At 40.0% G+C, this 22,308-nt stretch overlaps 1 protein-coding gene across 1 annotated transcript; it reads right to left on the bottom strand.

The window, feature by feature from the left end:
* Nucleotides 1-671: 671 nt before the first annotated feature.
* TUBD1 (tubulin delta 1) lies at nucleotides 672-22,299 on the bottom strand. The gene is made up of 10 exons (XM_054574864.1): nucleotides 22,242-22,299; nucleotides 21,938-22,013; nucleotides 20,912-21,127; nucleotides 18,950-19,097; nucleotides 17,710-17,926; nucleotides 16,837-17,068; nucleotides 12,583-12,747; nucleotides 4,231-4,371; nucleotides 2,830-3,013; nucleotides 672-1,050 (listed from the first exon to the last, which is right to left on the bottom strand). Exons 3-10 carry the CDS (start codon nucleotides 21,081-21,083, stop codon nucleotides 948-950), a joined length of 1,362 nt encoding a protein of 453 aa, XP_054430839.1. The 5' UTR covers nucleotides 21,084-21,127; nucleotides 21,938-22,013; nucleotides 22,242-22,299; the 3' UTR covers nucleotides 672-947.
* Between the last annotated feature and the right edge of the window lie 9 nt (nucleotides 22,300-22,308).

Genomic DNA, 22,308 nt, shown 5'->3' with positions numbered 1-22,308 from the left:
TTTATTGAAATACACCATTCCCCTCACTCTGCTGCCAATTTCCAATTGTGTTTTGTCCTTCTGAGTGGAGCTCACATCTGGATGTGCCAATTTTATCTAACACAGTATTTCCTTGGTGATAATTTTCTCAACTTAGTGAAATTTTGGTGAAAGTTCTTATCCCTTCTACTGAAAAGTATATAGCCATCTCCTAGATAACTATAAGTAATTTTAAAGCACTGTCAGAATAAAATCAGTTTCTGCCCTGGCATTCTAAGATCTAAAAGAAAAACCAACCCAATTTTCTGATATCCAAAATGTTTAAGAAATGCAAACAAAACATTTACTTATTTACTTTTGTATTTAAGCATGAAGTATATTCATTAACAAAATCCTGACATTTATTTTTAAACAGCTGCCTAAAGTGGAAAATCTTACCTGTTACGGAATAAAATATTCAAAATAACACATTCACCCTGTAGCATTTAACAACAGCTCCCTCTTGTGGTCCAAAGCATTCATTTAAAGATAAGTATATTTAAATGCAGAATTGCAATTTCTTTACTTAAAATTGTGTTGTGAAAGTTTAGGCCATATTTCATGAATCTTTTTTGGAATAAAGAGGGAAGAGTTATATAGGGGCAAAATAGAACATCCCCTTTTTTTGGATAGCTCCAGAGCGACAACATCTCAAAAAAAGGAGCTCCAAAGTTCTTTATAGAAGCACCAATTTTTTTCTTGCAAATGAAAATACCAAATAGATGTTTTCATTGAAAACATGCTGTTCTCCCTTTAAAAGGTTTTCCTTCTGTTCTGTGGGCATAGTATGCAAAAGAAATCAGCATCTGACCTGGTTGCTTTTAAAAGATCAAAATTTGAAAACATACAGGGGAAAAAAACAGTGTTGAAAATATTTAAGTCCAAAAGTGACGTAAAGGTACTTTTTCCCTTGAACCCTCTGTTCAAGATCAGAGGTTGCAGTAACTGGCAACAACCTGTTCTAACAATGTGAAACTGTCCAAAAAGTCCTCTTCTTCAATTCCAAATTTTGTGTACTGATGAATGTAGGCTCTGGTAAAAGAAACAGAAAATGTAAAATGAGAAATCCCAGACAAATAAATATCTCTTAAAATCAAACAACAAATGTTCTTACTCGTGAACATTTGAAGAGAGCAGAATCTCTTCAAAGCCTTATATTTGCTTCAATGTTTATCCCAAACACTAGCAAACATTCAGTTGATGCAGGCTCCCTGCCTTCTTCAGTGTCCAAGAGAGTGACATTAAGAAGCACCCAGGAAGAAAAAGCAGGTTCGGATTTGGTTGCCCACCCGGCCCATGTTCAACGCCCTGCAGGAGAAGCCTACATTATTGATCAATATAAACTTTAAAAAGTGCCTGAGAAGTTTTATCCAAGGCTTGAACCTGTACAAAGGCATTCATCCAGTTCTAGGAATGAAGTGAAGTCTCCCAAGTATTTTTCAGACAACACTTAACTTGTAGTTATGCCAGGTCCCCCTGGATGTCCCCCTGAATATTCCCACTGCCCAAAATGTTGGGGAAGGAGAAAACATGCTAAAAAGAACTGCCAGGGCAGACATGAATTAAATGGATGGAATAGGGGCTGCTACCAGTTGCTGAGAGTGGAGCGAGAAGGACGCCAGGAAAGGCCAGGGTTCCCAGGCCTGAGGAGAGGCGGGTTATGGAATGGCCACGTGCAGGGAAGGCGGGGCTTGGGAATCCTAGCTAATCCAAGGAGAGGCTTTGCCACTCGTTTGAGGAATTGTACTTTGACATTTGGTCCTTGTGGCAGAGGTCAGGAAACCTAATAACACATTTCTTAGTACCAGGTAGACATTTCTTAGTATCAAGTGGAGTTGAATTAGCAATATTTCTAACTGAGCAAGATCAGGATCTCTTCCATTCTTCTAAGGATCTTATTTTAGAAAATTATTTTATTGTCCTTGTCTTCTACTTTCATTTATAAACTAATTTAGTCAACAACAGTAATAACAATATCAAACAATTATTGAGCATTTACTGGTCAGGCACTGCACCAGGTGTTTTCACATGACCGTCTCATTTAACCCTCACCACAGACCCTCTCAGTCAGGACCCATTGTACAGCTCAGGATGTAGGCCTGAAGTAACATGCTTAAGGTTTCACACCTACAAAGTGGCAGCCATGCTTACTCCAGGCTGCAGATTGAATGTCTGTGTTCCCCTAGGTGTTAGGAAGTGAGGCCTTTGGGAGGTGATTAGGTCACAAGGGGGGAGCCCTCATGAATGGGATTAGTGCCCTTATCAAAAAGGCCCCTGAAAGCTCCTTTGCCTGTTCTGCCATTTGAGGATACAGAGAAAAGACACTGCCCGTGAACCATAAAGTGCGTTCTCACCACACATCCTATCTGCCAGCACCTTAATCCTGGACTTCCCAACCTCTGGAAAGAAATACTGGAAATATTTCTGTGAGTATTTCTGTGAGTATTTCTGTGAGAAATACTGATTCTTTATAAGCTACCCAGTCTATTTTTGTAAAAACCGCCTCAATGGACTAAGACACTCCAGATCCTGCCTTGTTTTTTTTTTAAATTTATTTATTGATTTTAGAGAGGGAAGAAGGGAGAGGGGCAGACAGTCAGTCAGAGAAAGAGAGGGAGAGAAACATTGACTTGTTGTTCCACTTGTTAATGCATTCACTGGTTGATTCTTATATGTGCTCTGACTGGGAATAGAACTCACAACCTTGGCGAATCAGAATGACGCTCCAACCAGACCGAATGAGCTGGCCAGGGCTTTGACAATATTATCAGCCTACGGTTAGGAAAGTTTGTAGATTTATCTTTTACTTACTTTGAGGCAAACATATTCCATGCTTTGCTCACAATCATATCAAGTGGTTTTACTAAGAACTGGCTGTTGCTGACCAGTGCCGCGGACTTCTCATACTTGCCAAAGGCTCGCTGGGTTTTCCACACATTGAAAGCATTATCTGGTTCCAACCAGGAAGTGTAGAGAGCTGGATCTTTAAATCCCCCTAGAGTAAAACAACATAAGCCATTGTTCACATCATAAATTGTGAAAACAAATCAGTAAAGGAATATTTTCTTATCCATTTCACCAAAAATCTTTTGTTTTGCCTTTTAAAAGTAGCTTTAAAATGAAAAAAATAAATTTTAAAACATTAAAAAAGTTAAGCTAGTTTTATATTGCTTTTGCATAAGTGATTTATAGTCATCATAAAAAAATAAATCATTCACACCTTTCAGAAAAGTATCATGAAGAAAATGTTCACGCCAACTGAACATCTGAAATCCAGAGATGACAAGGAACGTTTCGCTGGCCCTTGTGTATGTGGTGTTATACATATGCTCTCCTCTAGTCTGCATTTTGCGTTCACCAGTGTGTTGTAATCCACTTTACCATTTCAAAAAATATCACTCATATTTATTTATTTTTAATTTATAAACGGTTTTAGAGGGAGGAGAAGGAAGAGGAAAACATGAATTGGTTACCTCGCACGCCCCCTGCCAGGGCCTGGCCTGCAACGCAGACATGTGCCCTGACCTGGAGTCCCCAGCAGCCTTTTGGTCTGCAGGAGGACGCCCAACCCACTGAGCCACACAGACCAGGGCTCAATGGCTGATTCTTGCATGTGCCCTGACCAGAGATGGAACCTGCGACCTTGGCATATTAGGATGACGCTCTAACCAACTGGGCTACCTGGCCAGGGTAACTTCCTGAAAATTTTGTAACAAAATGCCTGGCACAGAGACCACTAGCTGGCCCACAATACCTGTTCTCCCTTCTTTAATAATAGAACCCCCAAATTTTAACTGTGCTCATGGTGACCCTTGCAGCCAGGTGTGGCACATGATTCAGTCAAACAGATAAAAGCACAAGCGTAGGTGCAACCCTCGGAGCGGGGAGGTACGCCCTTTTTTGCTCATTCCTACGTGATTTGATGGCTGAAGCTCTAACAGACATCTTAGACTAAAAGGAGGAAGCCACCACGTCAAGACAATAAAACAACGAGATTCAGGAAAAAGAATTAAACTAGCATCTTATTTAAACTGCTTCTATTTTGGTATCCAGTCACATACTAACAGATACAATGGCTACATTTTGTTACTAAAACACAGTTACTGTTTTCCTTTTCTAAGAATAAATTCAGGGCCTTTTTTTTTCCCCACCATGTATAACATCTTTATGTACAAATAGTACATCTTAATTTTCACCTTAACTTCTGCTTACCCACATCTGCACTGTGCACATCCTTCCCACGAAGGATGACCAAGTTAGCAATGGAAGTGTTAAAGTGAAGCTCCTTGTTGAGAGACATTTTACCAAGAGTAGGAAGTCTTGATAAAGGAGGTCGTACCTGCCAATCCATACCTACCAAAAGGAAAATCAAAAAAAGCAAGAGATTTTATAAATGACTTTGAACAAGAAGGGAAAAATGTATTATAGTGTGTGTATTTTACATAAATTTTTATTTAAAAAGTGAAAGTTGTTTTTTCCCTGCTAAAAGTTTAAAAATACTGGTTGACCTAAAGTGATCCAAACTATTTTATACTGAGAAAGGCATGAAATATTCTTCACCAAGGTTAGTGGTAGGCCCATAAGATGAAATTCTAGTCAGCAATAGAAACTAACTCCCAAAACACATCATAATGTGCATAAATCTCAAAAGCATCATGCTAAGTGAATCAAGCTTGACTCAAAAGACTACACAGTGCATAATTCCCTTTATAGGACATTCTGGAAAAGGCAAAACATTAGGAACAAAATTTAGATCAGCAGTTGCCAGGGACTAGTGGTAGAGGGAAGAGATCATTTACTGAGGGGTACGAGGGAACTTTTGGAGATGATGAAAATACCATCTCTCGATTGCAGTAACAGTTACACACTATAACTTTGTCAGAATTTATAGAACTATACACCTATAAAAAACCCGAACTTCACTCTCCATATGGTTATGAATAAGCAAAATGCATACAAAATGTTAAAAGATGTAGAAACACAAAACCAAAGTAGGATTGCAAATTTACTAGCCATGTGGAGATATGAAGAAAATACTCAGATTATACATAGGATAGGGATAAAATTCAGTGCACAGTAACATTGATTTTCAGCAGAAATAGAAATACAACAAGTCAAGAATTTGGCATGCTGAACTCAGTAACACAAACAAGCCAATTTAAAAATTGGAAAGATGTTTGAATAGAAATTTCATCAAAGAAGATTAATAGATGGCTAATAAGCACAGGAAATGATATTCAACATGACTGTCATTAGGAAAATGTGAACTGAACCCCAAGGAGACACCACTTCACACTTATCAGAATGGCTACTATGAAAAAGATGGATGTTGGGAAGGCTGTGGAAAAACTGGAACCCTCTTGAAGTACTAGTGGGAATGTAAAACGGTGTGACAAGGTTAAACGTAGGCTTATCCTTTGACTCAGCAATGCCACTCACAAGCATATTCCCAAGAGATTGAAAACTTACGTCCCAACAAAGACCGGTATATACTACAACACGGATGAACCTTAAAAACATTATGCTAAGTGAAAGAAGGCAGATGCAAAAGACTACATATTGTGTAATTCCATTTATATGAAATGTCCAAAATAGGCAATATCTATAAAGACACAAAGCACATCAGGGGTTGTTTGGGGCTAGGAATAAAAATAGGGATTGAATGCCAATGGACACAGAAACTTTTCTGGAGCGGCGGAGATGCTCTAAAACTGGACTGCGATACTGGCTGCGCAACTCTAAAACATCCAAGACATGCTTAGTTTTACTAAAACATCACTGACTTGTACATTTACAACGGGTGAAGTATATGGCATGTAAGTTACACCTCAGTAAAAGCATTACCGAGTAAAATGCATGACATGCTGTCAAAGCCATAGTTGTTAGATACTTAACATCACTTAACATTACTCAGAAATAAACGTGATACAAAAAGTTTCAAAAAGAGAAAAAAAATGAAGCCAATCCAAAGTTGGCCCCTTAATAAACTGATGTTCAAAAAATTTAAAAAGAAATACTAAGCAAATCAAAATGGGAGGGAAAGTAGGCACAAAAAAGACATTATTAAAAATAAAAATCCCAGATGGGTTAAATTTTAAATATTAACATAAAACTATAAAAAATACTGGGAAGTAAGAGAGAATATTATTATATCTTCGGAGTAGGCAAGGCTAAGAATCTATAAAAAAAGATTTATAGGTTCATACACATAAAAATGTAAAACTACCTACCTTGTGAAAAATACCAAACATAAGACAAAAATATCTGCAATCAATGTAATGAAAATGAGGTACAAATACACAATATATTTTTCTTTTTAGATTTTATTTATTTATTTATTTTTAGAGAAGGAGAGGGAGAAGGAAAGACAGGGAGAGAAATATCAGTGTGTGGTTACTTCTCATGCCCCCCACTGGGGACCTGGCCTGCAACCCAGGCATGTGCCCTGACTGGGAATCAAACCGCCGACCCTTTGGTTCGCAGGCCGGCATTCAATCCACAGAGCCACACCAGCCAGGGCCCTAATGTATTTTCTTCCACCGAAGAAACCATTGATTGAAACAAAAAAAAAATATGTTGTCAATTAAATTACTTACCTATTTTTTTCTTTAATTTTGCATTTATTTGTTCTAAAGAGAGAGAGAGGGAGGCAGAAAAAGAAAGAAAGAAACAGAGAGAGAGAGGCAAACATTGGCCCTGACCAGGGATCAAACCCACAGCCTTGGCATGTTGGGACGATGCTCAAACCAACTGAGTTCCCTGGCCAGAGCTTACTTACACTATTTAAATTTTATATTTATTTAAAAAGTCGCTTTTTAATAAAAAGATTTTATTTATGTATTTTTAGAGAGGGGAAGGGACAGAGAAAGAGAGGGAGAGAAATATCAATGTGTAGTTGCATTTCGCATGTCCCCTGCTGGGGACCGGCCTGCAACCCAGGCATGTGCCCTACACTAGGAATCAAACCAGCGACCTTTTGGTTCGCAGGCAGGCACTCAATCTCCTGAGCCAGATCAGCTAGGGCTAAAAAGTTCCTTTTTAAAGAAATACTTACTTTTAGAGAGCGGGCAAGGGAGGGATAAAGAAAGAGAAACATCAATGGGCAAGAGATACATTGGTCAATTGCCTCTCGCACTCCCCCAACTGGGGACCTGGCTGGCAACCTGGGCATGTGCCCTGACTGGGAATTGAACCTGCAACCTTTGGGTTTGCAAGCCGGCACTCAATCCACTGAGCCACACCAACCAAAGCTAAAAAGCTCTTTTAGAGTAAATTAGGGTTAGATATTTAATAAATCATAGCATTCTTGTGCATGTATTAAAAAAAAATATATGTATAAAACTACATAAATTGGTTAAGGTTTTTCTAAAATGTTTTCACATTCAGTGACTTTATTACTTTTCGACTCAGCATTCATGATGTCAGTGTTTTCACACATTGTTATCCTCTGTGCCTCCAGAACATCGATGATACAGCATTCTTTACGGGAATTCCTGTAAACACTAAGTCACTGGCTCTTAATCTAGCTTTGCAATCAAATAGAGTGCATTTACCTTTGATCTCTGCCTAAGGAATGTTGCTAGACTTGTCTGTTTATCATGATGACTGCCTCTTCCCTACAGTAGCAGAAAACTAAAAGTTTATTTTCTGGAGAAGATATGACTCAGTATCTCTGGTCTGGAGAACACTAGATAAAGTTAAAGGTGAACCTACTAAACCCAGAGGGATCAGGTGAAAACCATGGCCCTCTCTCCTCTTCTCCCAGGTCTGTGGGGCTTTGTCTAAACCCTCTGAGCAGAATATCCAACACCAGGGACAGGCAAAGAGAATATCCAGGAGGACAAATGTACAGTGGCTATTGTGAGCAAAAAATCCACAGTGAAGCAGGTTAGAAGGCTCTAGAAAAGATGTCTTAAAGAATATGAAACTGATAGAATTCTTGATTATATCAAGAAAAAACTTAAACAAGTAGAAAAACACTTAGAATTGAATAATTGATGGTACCTAGAAAAACTAAGCAAGCACGAAAATAAGGCAATTATTAACTCCAAAGAAAATTTTTAAAATTATACAGGAAAGGAAAAGTAATCACAGGATACTATGTGACTCAGCTGTGACTAGCATTTACTTGGTCTTCATCACGTAGAACTGAATACTGCTTTACCCTAGTGATGACGCTACGGTACTGGATGGATGGATGGCAGGCTGGAGGGTGTTGGTAGGGTTTAGGGGGCCAGTGTGGGGGAAGAGCTAAACCCTAACCTCCATACACAGGTTCTCTCTAAATGAAAACCAATAAATGGCAATGAGTAGATTAGAAACAGTAAAAGAACCAGCAAAAGAATTTTGAAAAAATGGATGCCTCTGGGAAGGAGAAAATAGAGGAAGGTTATAAACTGATAGTTTTAACAACCAGCTTTGTAAAATTGCTTGACTTTTTAATCTACGTGTATATAACTAATAGAGCACATAAATAGTAGAAAACTATGAAGCTATTAAAAACATAAGGTATGTCTAAGTGTTCTGAAATTTCTTAAAAAATGTATTTCATTTATTTTTAGAGAGGGGGAAGGGAAGGAGAGAGAGAGAGAAACATTGATCGGTTGCCTCTCACAAACCCCCAACTGGGAACCTGGTCAGTAACCCAGGCATGTGCCCTGACTGGGAACAGAGCTAGCAACCATTCTGTTTGCGGGACAAGGCCCAACCTACTGAGCCACACCAGTCAGGGATAACTGTACTAAATTTGAAAGGAGACCACAAAATATTGTTATGTTGAAAAAAAGTTACAGAACAAGAAAATACATATAATGTGATGCCAGTTTTATTTTTTAAAAAGTCTGTTTATAGATACTCTGAGTTCTCTCTAGTTCTCATATGCATAAATTAATCTGAACTAGCAAAAATAAATCAACTAATAAAATAAAATTTAAAAATAAGATGTTTTTCCCCTGGCTGGTGAGGCTCAGTGGACTGAGTGCCGGCTTGTGAACCAAAAGGTTGCTGGGTGGATTCCCAGTCAGGGCACATGTGGGCCAGGTCCCCAGTTTGGGGTGTGTGAGAGGCAACCACATCATTTGCACCGTTGTTTCTCTCCCTCCCTTCCCCCCTCTAAAAATAAATAAAATCTTTAAACAGTAAAAGAAAATAAAAATAAAATGTTTTAAATAAAACTTAAAATAAACAAGTGAAATTATAATTTAGCTTGGTTCAGAGGGCCAAGCCAAAAGCCATGGAAAACTATTTTAATCAAGACCCTGCCAGCATGTGCCTGATGAATTGGTCTAGCCCAGTGACTCCTGTGTGCCTTCCAGGCACCTACTTTTGAAAGGGAGTGTCTACCAGTTATCCTATGCCTGGTCTCCCATGGCCTGTTGGGGCCAGGGGGGAGGAGCTGTATTCAAAGAGCTACAAAGAAATCTCATCTGAGGAGTATAAATTCACATCTGGACCTATTTTTAGATGACAAGGTTCTGGACTTCAAGCTGATGTGCTAATGGGATATAGCTTTTAGGGGCCTGGGGAAGGGTTCAATATATTCTTCAGAGAGGGCAGAGAGTGGTACCCAGCCCCCAAGATGCACCCTAAGGATCCTTGCCACCTGAAATTCAGGCTCTTGTATGGCCCCTCCCACATGGGATAGGGTTGACTTTATAACCAAAAGGATGGTGCAGAAACAATGGTGTGTGACTTCCAAAGCTAGGTCATAAAAGACATTATAACTCCTGCCTGGCTCCCTCTTGGATAATTCATTCCTCCTGATGCTAGGGCATGTGGAAACACATATATTACTGATGGCAGTATTAATGGGATCAAGCTTCATACAGAAGAGTCAGGTAACATATGAAGAGTTTTAAAATTCTGTTCTTAGCCCTGGCTGGTGTGGCTCAGTGGATTGAGTGCCGGCCTGGGAACCAAAGGGTCACCAGCTCAATTCCCAGTCAGGGCATGTGCCTGGGTTGCAGGCACCCCAGTAGGGGGTGCGTGAGAGGCAACCACATATTGAAGTTTCTCTCCCTTTCTTTCTCCCTCTCTTACACGCTCTAAAAATAAGTAAGTAAAATCTTGTTTTCTAATTTACTAAAAATAAAATAAAATAAAATTCTATTCTTCAACTTGGTTAGTAACATATATGTTTATTTATATATATATACCTATTTTATATATATAAACACTTTTATGTTCAAAGCTCTATCTATAACTGTGAAAAAAAATGTTAACACTCTAAAATCCCTTACAGGAAAATGACTAAGCAAATCATGGTTTATTTACCTAAGAGCTCAGTGCAATACACCTTACACTATCCTCAGGATCATTGTGTTTCTTGAGGTGTTAACAGGTATCACTAAAAAACAGGTATGTACCATGGTCAAAAAATTTAGGATGTGAACTATAATTTTTTTTAAATTTTTTATTATTTATTTTTTTTAGAGAAGGGAAGGGAGGGAGAGAGAAATATCAGTGAGTGGTTTGCATCTTGAGCGCCCCCTACTGGGGACCTGGCCTGCAACCTAGGCATGTGCCCTGCACTGTCTCCCTTCCTCTCTCTAGAATAAAATAAATAAATAAATAATAATAATAATAATAATTATATCCATAAGGTATTGCAAGTAAATGTAGAAGAAATCCACTTTCACAGTACTGAAACTTACGTTATTGTGATTTGTGGTAAAAAATACACTACAAAAATAATACATAATCCAGTTAAACATGGCAGGCTGAACATATACCAGTTTACTCCCACTTTCTCCCCAAATCTCACTAACAAGACAATACAGGGATTTTTAAAAAGGCATAAGCAAGAAATAGGGAATGACACAGGAGATAATGGCAACAAAATTTTGGAAGCTGGAAAGCAAAGGAACCAGTGGTTACTAATTTAGCAACCAGGGGAGGCTGAAACTTCTGCCCACAGTGAGGGGCCTAGAAGCAGGCCAGGCACTTCTAAAAGAGGAAGAAAGAGGAGGATCAGTTACACATTTGCATGAGAAGCAGTGAGAGCCCCAGACCCATCCGGTTCCCCAGAGCAGGGGGAGTAGCCCTTCCATCCTGGAAGGTTTGTGCTCAGGAAAGGCTAAGCCACTGAGGCTCTGGTCTGTGCTGGGCCACTATTTCAGGCTCTCAAGATAAAGCAGGAAAAAAAATAGATTAAAAAAAATAAAGACCTGCTTTTGTTCTACTGAGATAAACCAAAGATCCACACTAAGGAATTTCAGAGTGCTAAAGACAGAGAAAATCCTAAAAGAGTCAAGAGAGAACGAAACAGAACCAAGAAGCAGATTGAAGTGGGACTTCTCAATAATAACCCTGGAAGCTGGAAGATAAGAGAGCAACGCCTTCAAAATACTGGGTAAAAATGACTCCCAACCTCGAATCCTGTCCCTGGCTATCATGTAAGGGCAGAATAATGGTATTTGCAGCCTTAAAATTTTTACCTTCTCTGAACTCTTTCTCAAGACGCTCCTGGAGGGGATGGTCTAGCAACAGAAACGGGAAGATATGAAACCTAGGTAATGGGATAGGGTACATAACGGGGCAGATGCCAGCATTTGCGTATCAGGCCAGGAAAGCAACCAGTGCAGACTGGACAGGAGCACAAAGGTCTGCCAGAGTGACAGCACCAAGCAGGTAATGAAAGTATTAGATTACGTGACGGGGTTGACACATTGAGAGGGGATTCATTTTTATGAAAATGTTTAGGAATAGATTAGTGATAGATATGTAGACTGTCGACCAAATTAATTAATTATTAACTCTAGGAGGGAAAAAAGCTTTTATATGAAATAAAATGTAATCTGTGTATATACAGTGCATAGGACATAGTTCGACTGTGAATACTAGCTCCACAGCAAAAGTAACCCAAACACTGAAAACTGATCTAACCTGAAAGTGCGCGCGCGCGCGCGTTTGTGTGTGTGTGTAGAAGGTGGTATAAGAAGGTTTCATCCTCAGTTTTCACATTAGAAAGGCAATTGATAGTATCTAAACCTGGAAAATAAAGTAAGTAACAGTATAAGCAAGATATTTAGAAATATGGAGGCAAATTCCAGAAGAAGCAGCTAAAACACTGAAAGTAGGGCGTCAGCTGGGTGGTGGGGAAGGCTAGGACAGGAGCTGCTCTTTTCCTCATTAGAAATTCACGCAGGACAATTACTTGGCTTTGTTTAAAAAAGTGAGATACACATACAATACAATTTTTATGTTTATGTAAACATAAAATCTGTAAATATTTTATAATCCAAATGTGTAAAAGTTAAAATGGACTTAAGTATACATTTAAATGAGTTTTGACTACTTGATTTTTAAAAACTGTTCATATATTACTTTGATAAAAGTAAAATGTAAATAAAAATAAGTGTCCCACTCATCTGAAATTTTCTTGGGAAATGACACTGTGAAGCGATTAAGACGCCCTCCTGGGATGTGCTGGTCAGTTTTGCAGACACCTCCCTGGCCAGGAGAAGGGACCATTATTTCAGCTGGCCCAAACCAGTTTATATTGAGAACTCCAGTACCAGCATTTTTCCCAGCTTGTGGGCTACATATTTTTAAAATACGCTTTACCTTCTTCCATTTTCGCATTAGAAATGAGCATCTGTCTCAAATGCTTGAGGAGGCCAGCCCAAGTAAACGCGCTGTATGCCAGTGAGTTCTCAGCCATGTAAGGAATGTTGCGAACACCCAGCATCTTGAATTCAGGATGGGGAACTAAATTCTCCATTAAGTCTCCTGTAAAGAAAACAAATCTTAACTAAATTTTTGAGTTAAGATTGGCCTACACACAGCCATGATTTGATGGCCTTTGGATGTTTTCTCCTCCAAGACTAGAGCTGCTTACATTTTAAAATGCAAATAAAATTTCAGAGACAGTCTATTAAAGACTATGTATTTGCTGCATTTTGGCACCAACTTTAGCACGAGTGAGAAATAACACTCTGCCAAAAAGGAAACGCGAGTTTAGAAGCCAAGTAACTGGAAATACGAATGAAATATTTAGCTAAACCCCAGGAAAACAAAGTAAGCATGAAGAGTTAATATGCTTTTATTGTCATTCTGTATTCACTAAATATTTATTTAGAAATTTTCCTTGATCTCTAATTTACTTTATCTAATAAAATAATAATCAGAACTGTGAGAAACAAACGTATGTTGTGTGCATGCCGCCCAGCCTACGATGTTTTCGTACAGTATTCTGAGCGGACTGAGACAGGCTAATCCACGAACGTCCTGCCTTCTGACCCACCGGGCTTCCCTTCCCTGCACTACTCTCCTTATGCAGCTCATTTCCGCCCTCTCTCTTCGTCAAATCTTTCTGGTGAAGAATCCAATCTTGGATCAGGCCCGTACCTCACATTGTCTGTGCCTGTCAGAGCATAGCTATAGAAAGTCACCCCACATGGCAGATTGGGACTCCTCAGAATTCACAGTACCCAAATGCTTTTTTGAGAAGGTGATGTCTCCTCAAACACCTGAGCAGAAACATGTGTGTATCTGAGGTCTTAGTGGACCTAAGTTTTAAATATTGAGCAACTGAGCCCTGGCTGAGCAGCCCAGTCGGTTAGAGTGCCTGATACACCAAGGTTGTGGGTTCGATCCCCAGTCAGGGCACGTACAAGAATCAATCAGTGAATGCATACATACGTGGAACAACAAATTAATGTCTCTCTCTCTATCTTTCTCTCCCCTCTCTCTCTCTCAAATCAATAAAAGATATCCTTTTTAAAAAACTGAGCAATTGAAGGATTGAGGAAGAGACATGGTCTTGGGGGAAACCTAAGAGACCTGTGTTAGACACAGTATGTTTGCGATGCCCATGAAATGCACACATAAAGAAGTCAGGGAGGCTGCTGGATATAGAAATCTGGAGCTTAGAGAATTGGTCAGTGTTGCAGATAAGCTGGTAGGTTAGAGAATGCAAATGCCATTTAAAGCCACGGGACTAGGGAGAAGCAGCCAAGACTAGCATTTAGAGCTAGGGAAAAGGGGGGGGGGGCAGGGGATTAAAAGGAGTAGTCATGGAGGTAGGAGAAAAATGAGGAGGGGGCTGTCACAAAAGGCAAAGAGAAAACTTGGAAAACAAAGGGTCGGCCATGTCCAATTCTACTGAGAGGTTGATGGAAACAAGGACAGTGAAGTATCCCCTGAATTTTGCAATGAGGACATGTTTGTGACTGATAAAAAACCATTTCAGAAAAGTGGTGGGTAAGAAACTAGAGTGGGCTGCAGAGTGACTAGATGGTGAGGAGACGAGGACAGCAAGGAGGGACAGACCTTTGAGGTGGCTGTTCGAAAAAACAAGAGAAATGGAGCCACGACTATTGGCGGTCATGTCATGGGAGGGTTTTTCAGTGTGAGAGAAGCCAGGAAGTGGTTGTAAGGGGAGTAACCCAGGAGAGAGGTACACGCCAATGACGTGGGAAGAGGAGAGATGAGTAAGGAATGAAGTCCCTGAGATGGGGAGGGAATGGGTCCCAGAACCCAAGTGAGACGTTGGCTTTCGATAGGAGCAGGACACTACTCCTACTGCGACGCAAGGCGAAGTGCACCCGTAACGTTTGTAGACATGGTTGTGAGTCAAGGGAGCGCTCATCTAACTGTTTTCTCAGAGCAGGTCAGTGTGATCAGGCCACCACAGTCTCTCCGGGGAGTGACTTGACCAGGCTGCAGTCTCAACCTCCCATCGGCTCTCCACCCACAGTCCGGTGGATCTTTTCAAAAGGAAAGGTGATTATGGAATCAACCGCTTAAAATTTGTCTGTGGCTTTCCCCTGTTCTTAGGTTACTGAAGAAGGCCTTCATATGGCTTACAACCTGCAGGGTCCACCCCTGCTTACCACTCTAGCCTCATTCCAGTCATCTCCTACATCACTCTCTATGCTCCAGTAGCACTGGATTTTTCTCCGGTCTTGATGTGCTATGCTTCTACCACAGGGCCTTTGCACATGCCATTCCCTCTCTTTGTGTGATTTCCTTGACCCTTTCTTTGCTTAGTGAACTAGAAGTCCTCATCCAGCCCTTGGCTCAAGTGATATCTTCTCAGGGTAGCCTTCTCTACCCCTTCAGCCTAAGCCTGGTTCTTTTGTGACACATTGTCTTGGAACTGTACTCCTTCCCTTCAGAGCATTTACCTCCGTTTTTAATTATACATTATTGTGTAATATTTGTTTAATGTCTCTCTTTCACAGTGAATACAATGCGTGCATTGGCTCCCCACTGGATCCCTAACATTTATCATAGTGCTTGGCACATAGCAGAAAGTTAATAAATACTGGTTGAGCAGATGTGCAATATGGTAAGTACTGAGGAATGTGCAGAAATTAACAAAATATGCACATGACAGAATCCCTCTCTAAGGGAACACATGGTGCTGATTATACTGGGAAGGGGTGGAGGGTGGTGGGAGGGAGATGTACCTTTGAATGCATGTTCTTTTGAACTCCTTGAATGAATGTGTGTGTAACTTTTAAAGATAAGCAAACACCCTTAAAAGATAAAGGGAGGAAACATTAAGTGACATAAAAGAGGTAAAGAATACCACCTGAGTTCAGAGAAAAGGTTACTTTAGGCAAAGGCCTCAGTAGGAAAGCTTTGTGGAAAACTTTTCTCTTGAATAGGACCCTGAAAGATGAGTAAGGTTTCAGCAGAGGGGAAGGAGGGAAGGAGGTAGCAATTCCTACAGCGGAGGAGCAGCGAGCAAAGGGACCAGGGCAGGAAAGTACCAGATTGAAGACGAACAGTGGAGTTAGAATAAAAAGTAGGTGAGGATCCATGCAGAGGGGGCAACAGGTAATGAAGCTAGAACGTTATAGTTCCGGGCATAATGTGGAGGTCAGGCTAAGGAATTCTGACAAGACTGGCAGGTGATGCGTGAGCCACGGAGCAAGTGTTAGAGATGGCAAGGGTTAGATCAGGGCCTCGGGGAGGCTCACTCGGGCGCGGTGCGCAAGACGGGCTGCAGGGGAAGAGGCAGGCACCTGGGAGGAAAGCAGCATGAGGGCCACCTTAAGACAGGAATGTCCTTACAGATGTAGGTTTCTGTTTTTATTCCAAAAATAAAATAAAATAAAATGAGAATAGAAAGAGGCTCGTTTGCCTTGAGTTTGTATGCAGTATTAGCTGAGAGACGTTGAAGTAGGGGAAGAATGCAGACAGATGACAGAGATGGCACCCACAGGTCAGAGCAGACTGATGAGATACGAGGACAGTGGGAGAAATGAGGTGACAGGAGGGAGGAAGAGGTGGCAGGAGAGGAGAGACAGGGAAAAAATGATGAATCCCTTCGGAACATGCTAAATATGAAGAAGCAGAAGGCGACTAAGAAAACTGGGGTAGGTAACTATCTGGGAAAGAGATCAGGCCTGGGTGGAGGGTATAGAGTATGATGTCATTTGCATCTAGAAAATTTGAATTGATAAGGTATTATTTGCAGAATAAGCTGGATTTCTTTATAGAGTGATGAAAATGATAGTTGTACAACTTTGTGAACATGCTAAAACACTACTGACTTGTACATTTTAAATGGGCAAACTATATGGTATGTGAATTATATCTTAAAGTTTTTGTTTAAAAAAAAAAAAAGAGAGAGAGCACAAATCCTGAACAGAGTAGGTGGGTCTCCACCATTCTTTTGCGAAAATTAGTAACTTCCCAAAACATTTCAGTAAGACAGTTCAGAGAGCTAAGCGACTCTTTAGGAAGGCTTTTGAGATGAGGGAGACCTAGTATATCTTCAGGCAGAGAACAGGAGCCGAGGAAGAATCATTTTGAGGCTTTCAGAGCATTAGACTTTCCTACCAACAACACAGAGTAGGACAATACCTAATGGATTTCTTCTGAAGTGAAACGAGCCTTCCTCAGAATAAGTAGGCTGGAACACACTTCCCAGCTGATGGGCGAGGACTTGATTTATATCACTAAAGGAGATCTGCTTGATATTCATCAATTTTGCACAGATCTTATGAACAGCATCATTCTCATGAACAAGGAGAGCGTCTGAAGATCGGTACAAGTGAGAAAGGGTCAAAATGGAGTTGTAATTCTGAACGATAACCTGGAGAGAAAAAGGTCAGAAACAAGAAAGGCAGGAGAGAATAATGGTTAAGAAGATGGATTCTAAGGGCATCCTGCCTGGGATCAAATCCTGGCTCTGTCGCTTTCTGTCTATATGATCTTGGACAAGTTATCTCATCTTTCTATGCTTCAGTTTCCTCATTTGTAAAATGGGAATAATAATTATACCCATCTCCTACAGTTTTAAAGCTTGATGATAGAATGCATGTGTAGCACTTAGAACAGTGCCCCTGTATATACTAAGGGTTCAATAAACAGTGAGCATTACTATCACACTTTCTTCCTACATCATTTCCAAACTGACTTATCTCAGCTCCATTTTATAATTTCTTGAGATCCCTGCTGTATATACAGTAGCCAGAGGGATTAACCCAGGAATGGGTTCCTCAGAGAAAATGCACAGTTGTCTTTTTTGGAATTTTTAAAAACAAGGGTACCTCATTTGTTTGGAAAATTTTGCGCAAAGTTAAATACATTGTTCATACAAACACCATATTGCACAATAACTCCTGATGAAGTAACTTGATATTTCCAAAGAAAGGCTCAAATCAATCTTTTACCTACATTCATTTCAACTGCAAAGAATGCAAAATGTAAAAATTTCAATTAATTTGTTCATACCTCACCAGTTCCATAAGGCCATATAATGTGATTCATTTTCAAAGAGTTAGAATACTGATCTTGTAAATTCTGTGTAATGAAGGTTCCTAGCCCAGATCCTGTGCCTCCAGCCATACTCATTATGATGAAAAAACCACTCAAAGAGTCACATTTCTCTACTTCCTTCTGGATTAGGTTCATTATAGATTCTTCATGCCTGGGTCCATGAACAGAGTAACTGTGCAATGCAAAGGAACAAATACCAACACCTTAAAATTTAATCAGAGATATCTGCAAGATAATATGCAAGAGAGAAAGATATAGGATAGAGAAGGCTTTTTAAACCTATGAAAGTGAACTCACTCTCATGAAAGCCACAAAATTTAAAATACACAAGTTAGCACTGACCAGTGTGGCTCAGTTTACTGGGCGCCATCCCACAAACCGAGGAGTCACAGGTTCAATTCCCAGTCAGGACACATGCCTGGGTTGCAGGCTCAGTCCCAGTTGGGACATGTAAGAGAGGCAACTGACTGATGTTTCTTTCTAACACCGATGTTTCTCTCCCTCCCTTCCTCTCTCTCTAAAAATAAAAAAATGCTATCTTTAACAAAATAAAATACACACTTTAACATAGTTAACAGATAGAGTAGGACTGCTAGGAGGGTGAATTTACTATGTACAAAAAATTCTGTTATAGGCCATTTTCCTACAGCTGGAGACTCCAATTACCAGATAGTCCAGTAAGTTTATGGTACAACATAACATTCGATATCACAACAGTACTCCGAAAGCAGTGGTTCCTGACCTTTTCTGCACATTACAATCACCTAGGGAAGTTGTGAAAAATCCCAATGACCAGGCTTTATCCCATACCAGTTAAATCAGAATTTTTTAATTGAGCCCTAGGCACTGGAGTTTTCCAAAGAAGCCCAGGAAATACTGCTGCCTCATTGTATTGCCTATTAGCTGGAAGACAAAGATATTCATACTGATAGTAAGCCAGTTGGCAGAATGACAGTGAAGAAGTGGAAAACCTTGCTGCAAGAGATCCATGGTTTGGTCATAATCTGGACCCGAAGCACAGACATATGTGAGATAGAATGAGAGTTTCTTCTGTATGAAGTCACATCCTAAATTTTAAAACACCAATTTCAAGATTACATGCTTAGTATATCAACTGTGCAGGTGTAACTACACTACCTACTAATTGACTGTGTAGTTGTATCTAAACTGGAAAATCATGATGAATTATTCTTACCCATAGGCCCAGTTGTTTCCAGAACCTTGTTTTTGACAGAAGCATGAATGCTGGCCGTATTTCCATCGGCCAGACTGGGCAGCCTTTGATAGTGTTTGATTAATAACTTTAGGTTCCATATCAACAAGTACAGCCCGGGCAATTGGAACTAGAAAGGGGGGAAAAACATCAAAAGAATAGTATTTCATAGTCTCATTTGGGTTAACACAGAGCATAAACTTCTAAGTCTCCCCCCTCCCAAACCCCAAAGTTTGAGGACAGAAAAATCTGTCATACTGCTTAGAAATTGAGATGGGCAACAGCAGTTATATGCAGATGGTTCATAATGTCTAGCATTCTGCTAAGCACATTGAATCAGTGTGACCTAAAATGATCATGGGGTCATGTCTACAAACATCTGTTGAGTGCTTACAATGTGCCGTGTACTGTGCTGGGAACACAGAGATGAAGACAACATCAATCCAGCCCTAGAGGGACTAGGTGGAGAGATGAAACACATGATCACTGTTTCATGTGATGACCCATGACTAATGCACACTAACATCATTATATTCCAAGGTACAAAATACTGTGAGCACAACACGCAGTTTAGGATTGTTGAAGCAGAGAAGATGTAGAAGGAAAGGATAGAAGTGATAGATGGAGGTGGAAAGCAGGCAGGGCTTGGATCTTGGAAGTTCTTTGTACGCAATGCTAAAAAAGCTTGAAATGTATCTTTTAGGTAATGTGAAACCACTGAAAATGTTCAAACAGGGGAGAAACAGTTCGATGTCTTTTTTAACAGAGCAGCATGGGGCATGGATGTGACTGACACAACAGTCTAGGCAGGAAAACTCAGAATGTCTTGAAATAGTTCAGGTGAGAGAGGACAAGAGCCAGAACTATGGAAATGACAATGATGCTGAAAAGAAGAGTTTCAAGAGATATATGCAGGAGGTAAATTAAGCAGATCTTGATGCTTGTTGGTATATGGGCAGTAAGAGCCCAACTTTTCAAGGAAAGATAATGAATACTCCTGGGTGTGCAAACATTGAGTTTGAGGTACACGTGGGAATTGCAAGAGATGTCCACTAATCAGTCTGCAGTCTGGAAGTGAGGCTAGGCTAGAGATTTGAGAGTGATTCATGTAAAAGATGTAACAAAGTATGAGAGTAACTGAAATTGCCCAGAGAGAACTATACAAGTGAGGACAGAGGAGAATCTGAGATGCAACCACTGGAGAAGAAAGATTAGGACACTAAGGAGAAGGAGTTTCAAGGAGAGAGTTTTATAGTTAATATTATCAAATCCAGTAGAGAGGTTAAGTGAATTAAGAAAACAGTCAATGGATTTGGTAATTACGGTATTACTGGCAAGTCTTCTTAGAGTAGAAGGTTTAGGGCAGAAGCAAGATTATAGCTGATTAAAGAGTGGTTTCCTTTGAAACTCTTAGATGAGAAGGCAAAATGGTAATAAAGAAGAAAAATGTATAATCAAGAGGTAAATTCTGTTTTTATTAAAGAAATATTTTTAAAAATATTTTATTTATTTTTAGAGAGAGGGGAAGGGAGGAAGAAAGAGAGGGAGCAAAATATCGATGTGAAAGAGAAACATTGATTGGTTGCTTCCTGTATACACCCCAACTGGGAACCGAACCTACAACCCAGGCATGTATCCTGACTGGGGATCAAACCAGCGACCTGTTGCTTTGTGGGATGATGACCAATCAACTGAGCCACAGCGGTCAGGGCATGTTTGCTTGTTTTTAGATTGGCAAAATCTGAGCGTGTTCTTGTGCTGAGAAGGAAGATGCCACCATAGAGGCAAAGGTTGTTAACACAGAAACAAAGGATGGAGAGCAAAGTCATTCCTTAATAGCATGGGAAGGGAAAGAGTTCGGATGAACACTATGTGTATAACCTGGCCTTCAAGCAAGCAGCTGGTTATGTCCGAGTGAAGGAGAGGACTCTGGACCACACATACCTCCATTCTCCTCCTCACTGAAGAATCTTTCTTTGCAAGATGATCGATATGCCTCATTCTCTCTTTTAGAGCAGAGTCCCTGGGTACAGTGTGAATCACTAAATAAAGCATCAAACACTTCAAAACCAATCTGATTGCCACACTGACCAAGTTGCACTGTTACTATTGACATGCTGAGACAGAAATTAGGCTTATTTCCTCAAATAAGTGAGCAACCTGTAATGGAAAAATACAGGCTATGAGAACCACTACATTACCAATAACTAAAGAACAAATGAAATGCCATATATGTATATGGTTATAAATGAAATAGCTATGTTTTCTAAGGAGCCAATCATTTAAGGAAGTTGTTCTTTTTCTCTACATGGTTTTGGAACTTGGGATTTACTGTACTCAAATCCATTTATACACAGCTCAATAATTTCCAAAACCTGATTTGTATTTGCTCCTTTCTTATTCATACATTTAAAACAAAACAAAACAAAATAAATGCGGACTGAAGGAACAGTATATACTTCCCACCACAGGGACACACAGAATGCAGAAGTTAGCTCAACAATCATACATTTAGTTAACATTAATTTTCTCTCTTCTAAATAATGGCTTTCTCTCTCCACCAATCATCTTTCTGGCCTGGTAGTTACAGCAACACTTATAAGAAAGACTTTGTGTTTAGCTCAGATAGGACAACAAGGAAGACCAAACCTGGAAAACTGGAACAGATGAAATATTACAGCAAGTCTTCCCCATTTTTTAACAACGAAAAGAGATAATTTTTTTTTTTTTTTTTTGGTAAATACCTCACATTAGGTCTATACAGCACTGGAAAAAGCAGGGGCTTGTGAGCCATACTTTTCAAACTACCCTGCAAACTAACTATCATTATTCTCATTTTATAGATAGGGAAAATGAGGCTCTGAAAGGCTGTGTGACTTCCGCAAGGCTGCTTAACTAGTAAACAACAAAGTCAAGACTCTCTCTCCCTTTCCCCACCAACCCTAGGAGTTATCAATTAACCCTACTCACTGACAGCCCCAGGACCGGCCGTTTCTGTCCTGTTCAAACTTCAGAGAAACATTATGCGCATGCTCACTTTCAACACCTAAAAAGGTAGGGAGAACGAATGAGCACGTTCCACAAACGAAGAGTTTTGTTGTAGTGTTTTTTCCCCCTATTCAAAAAGGTTTATTACGCATGTTCAATTTCAATTTATCAACTTCAGACATACTACGCATGCTCACTGTCCGTCAAACGCTTTAGCTAACAATGCGCATGATCTAGCTTTCTTGAGCGGCTTCGGAAGGGGTTCTGCGCATGTTTTTGCCAGTACCTGACTTCTGGAGATATTTCTACGCATGTTCCTTGCCCACAGCTTGGCTTCACAGAATCCTGTACGC

The sequence above is a fragment of the Pteronotus mesoamericanus genome, unplaced genomic scaffold (assembly GCF_021234165.1).
Source record: "Pteronotus mesoamericanus isolate MK-2021 breed Mesoamerican mustached bat unplaced genomic scaffold, CSHL_Meso_final contig_269, whole genome shotgun sequence".
NCBI lineage: Eukaryota > Metazoa > Chordata > Mammalia > Chiroptera > Mormoopidae > Pteronotus > Pteronotus mesoamericanus.
Note: the sequence above shows the minus strand (reverse complement) of the source record. Positions and strands in the feature narration are given on the sequence as shown.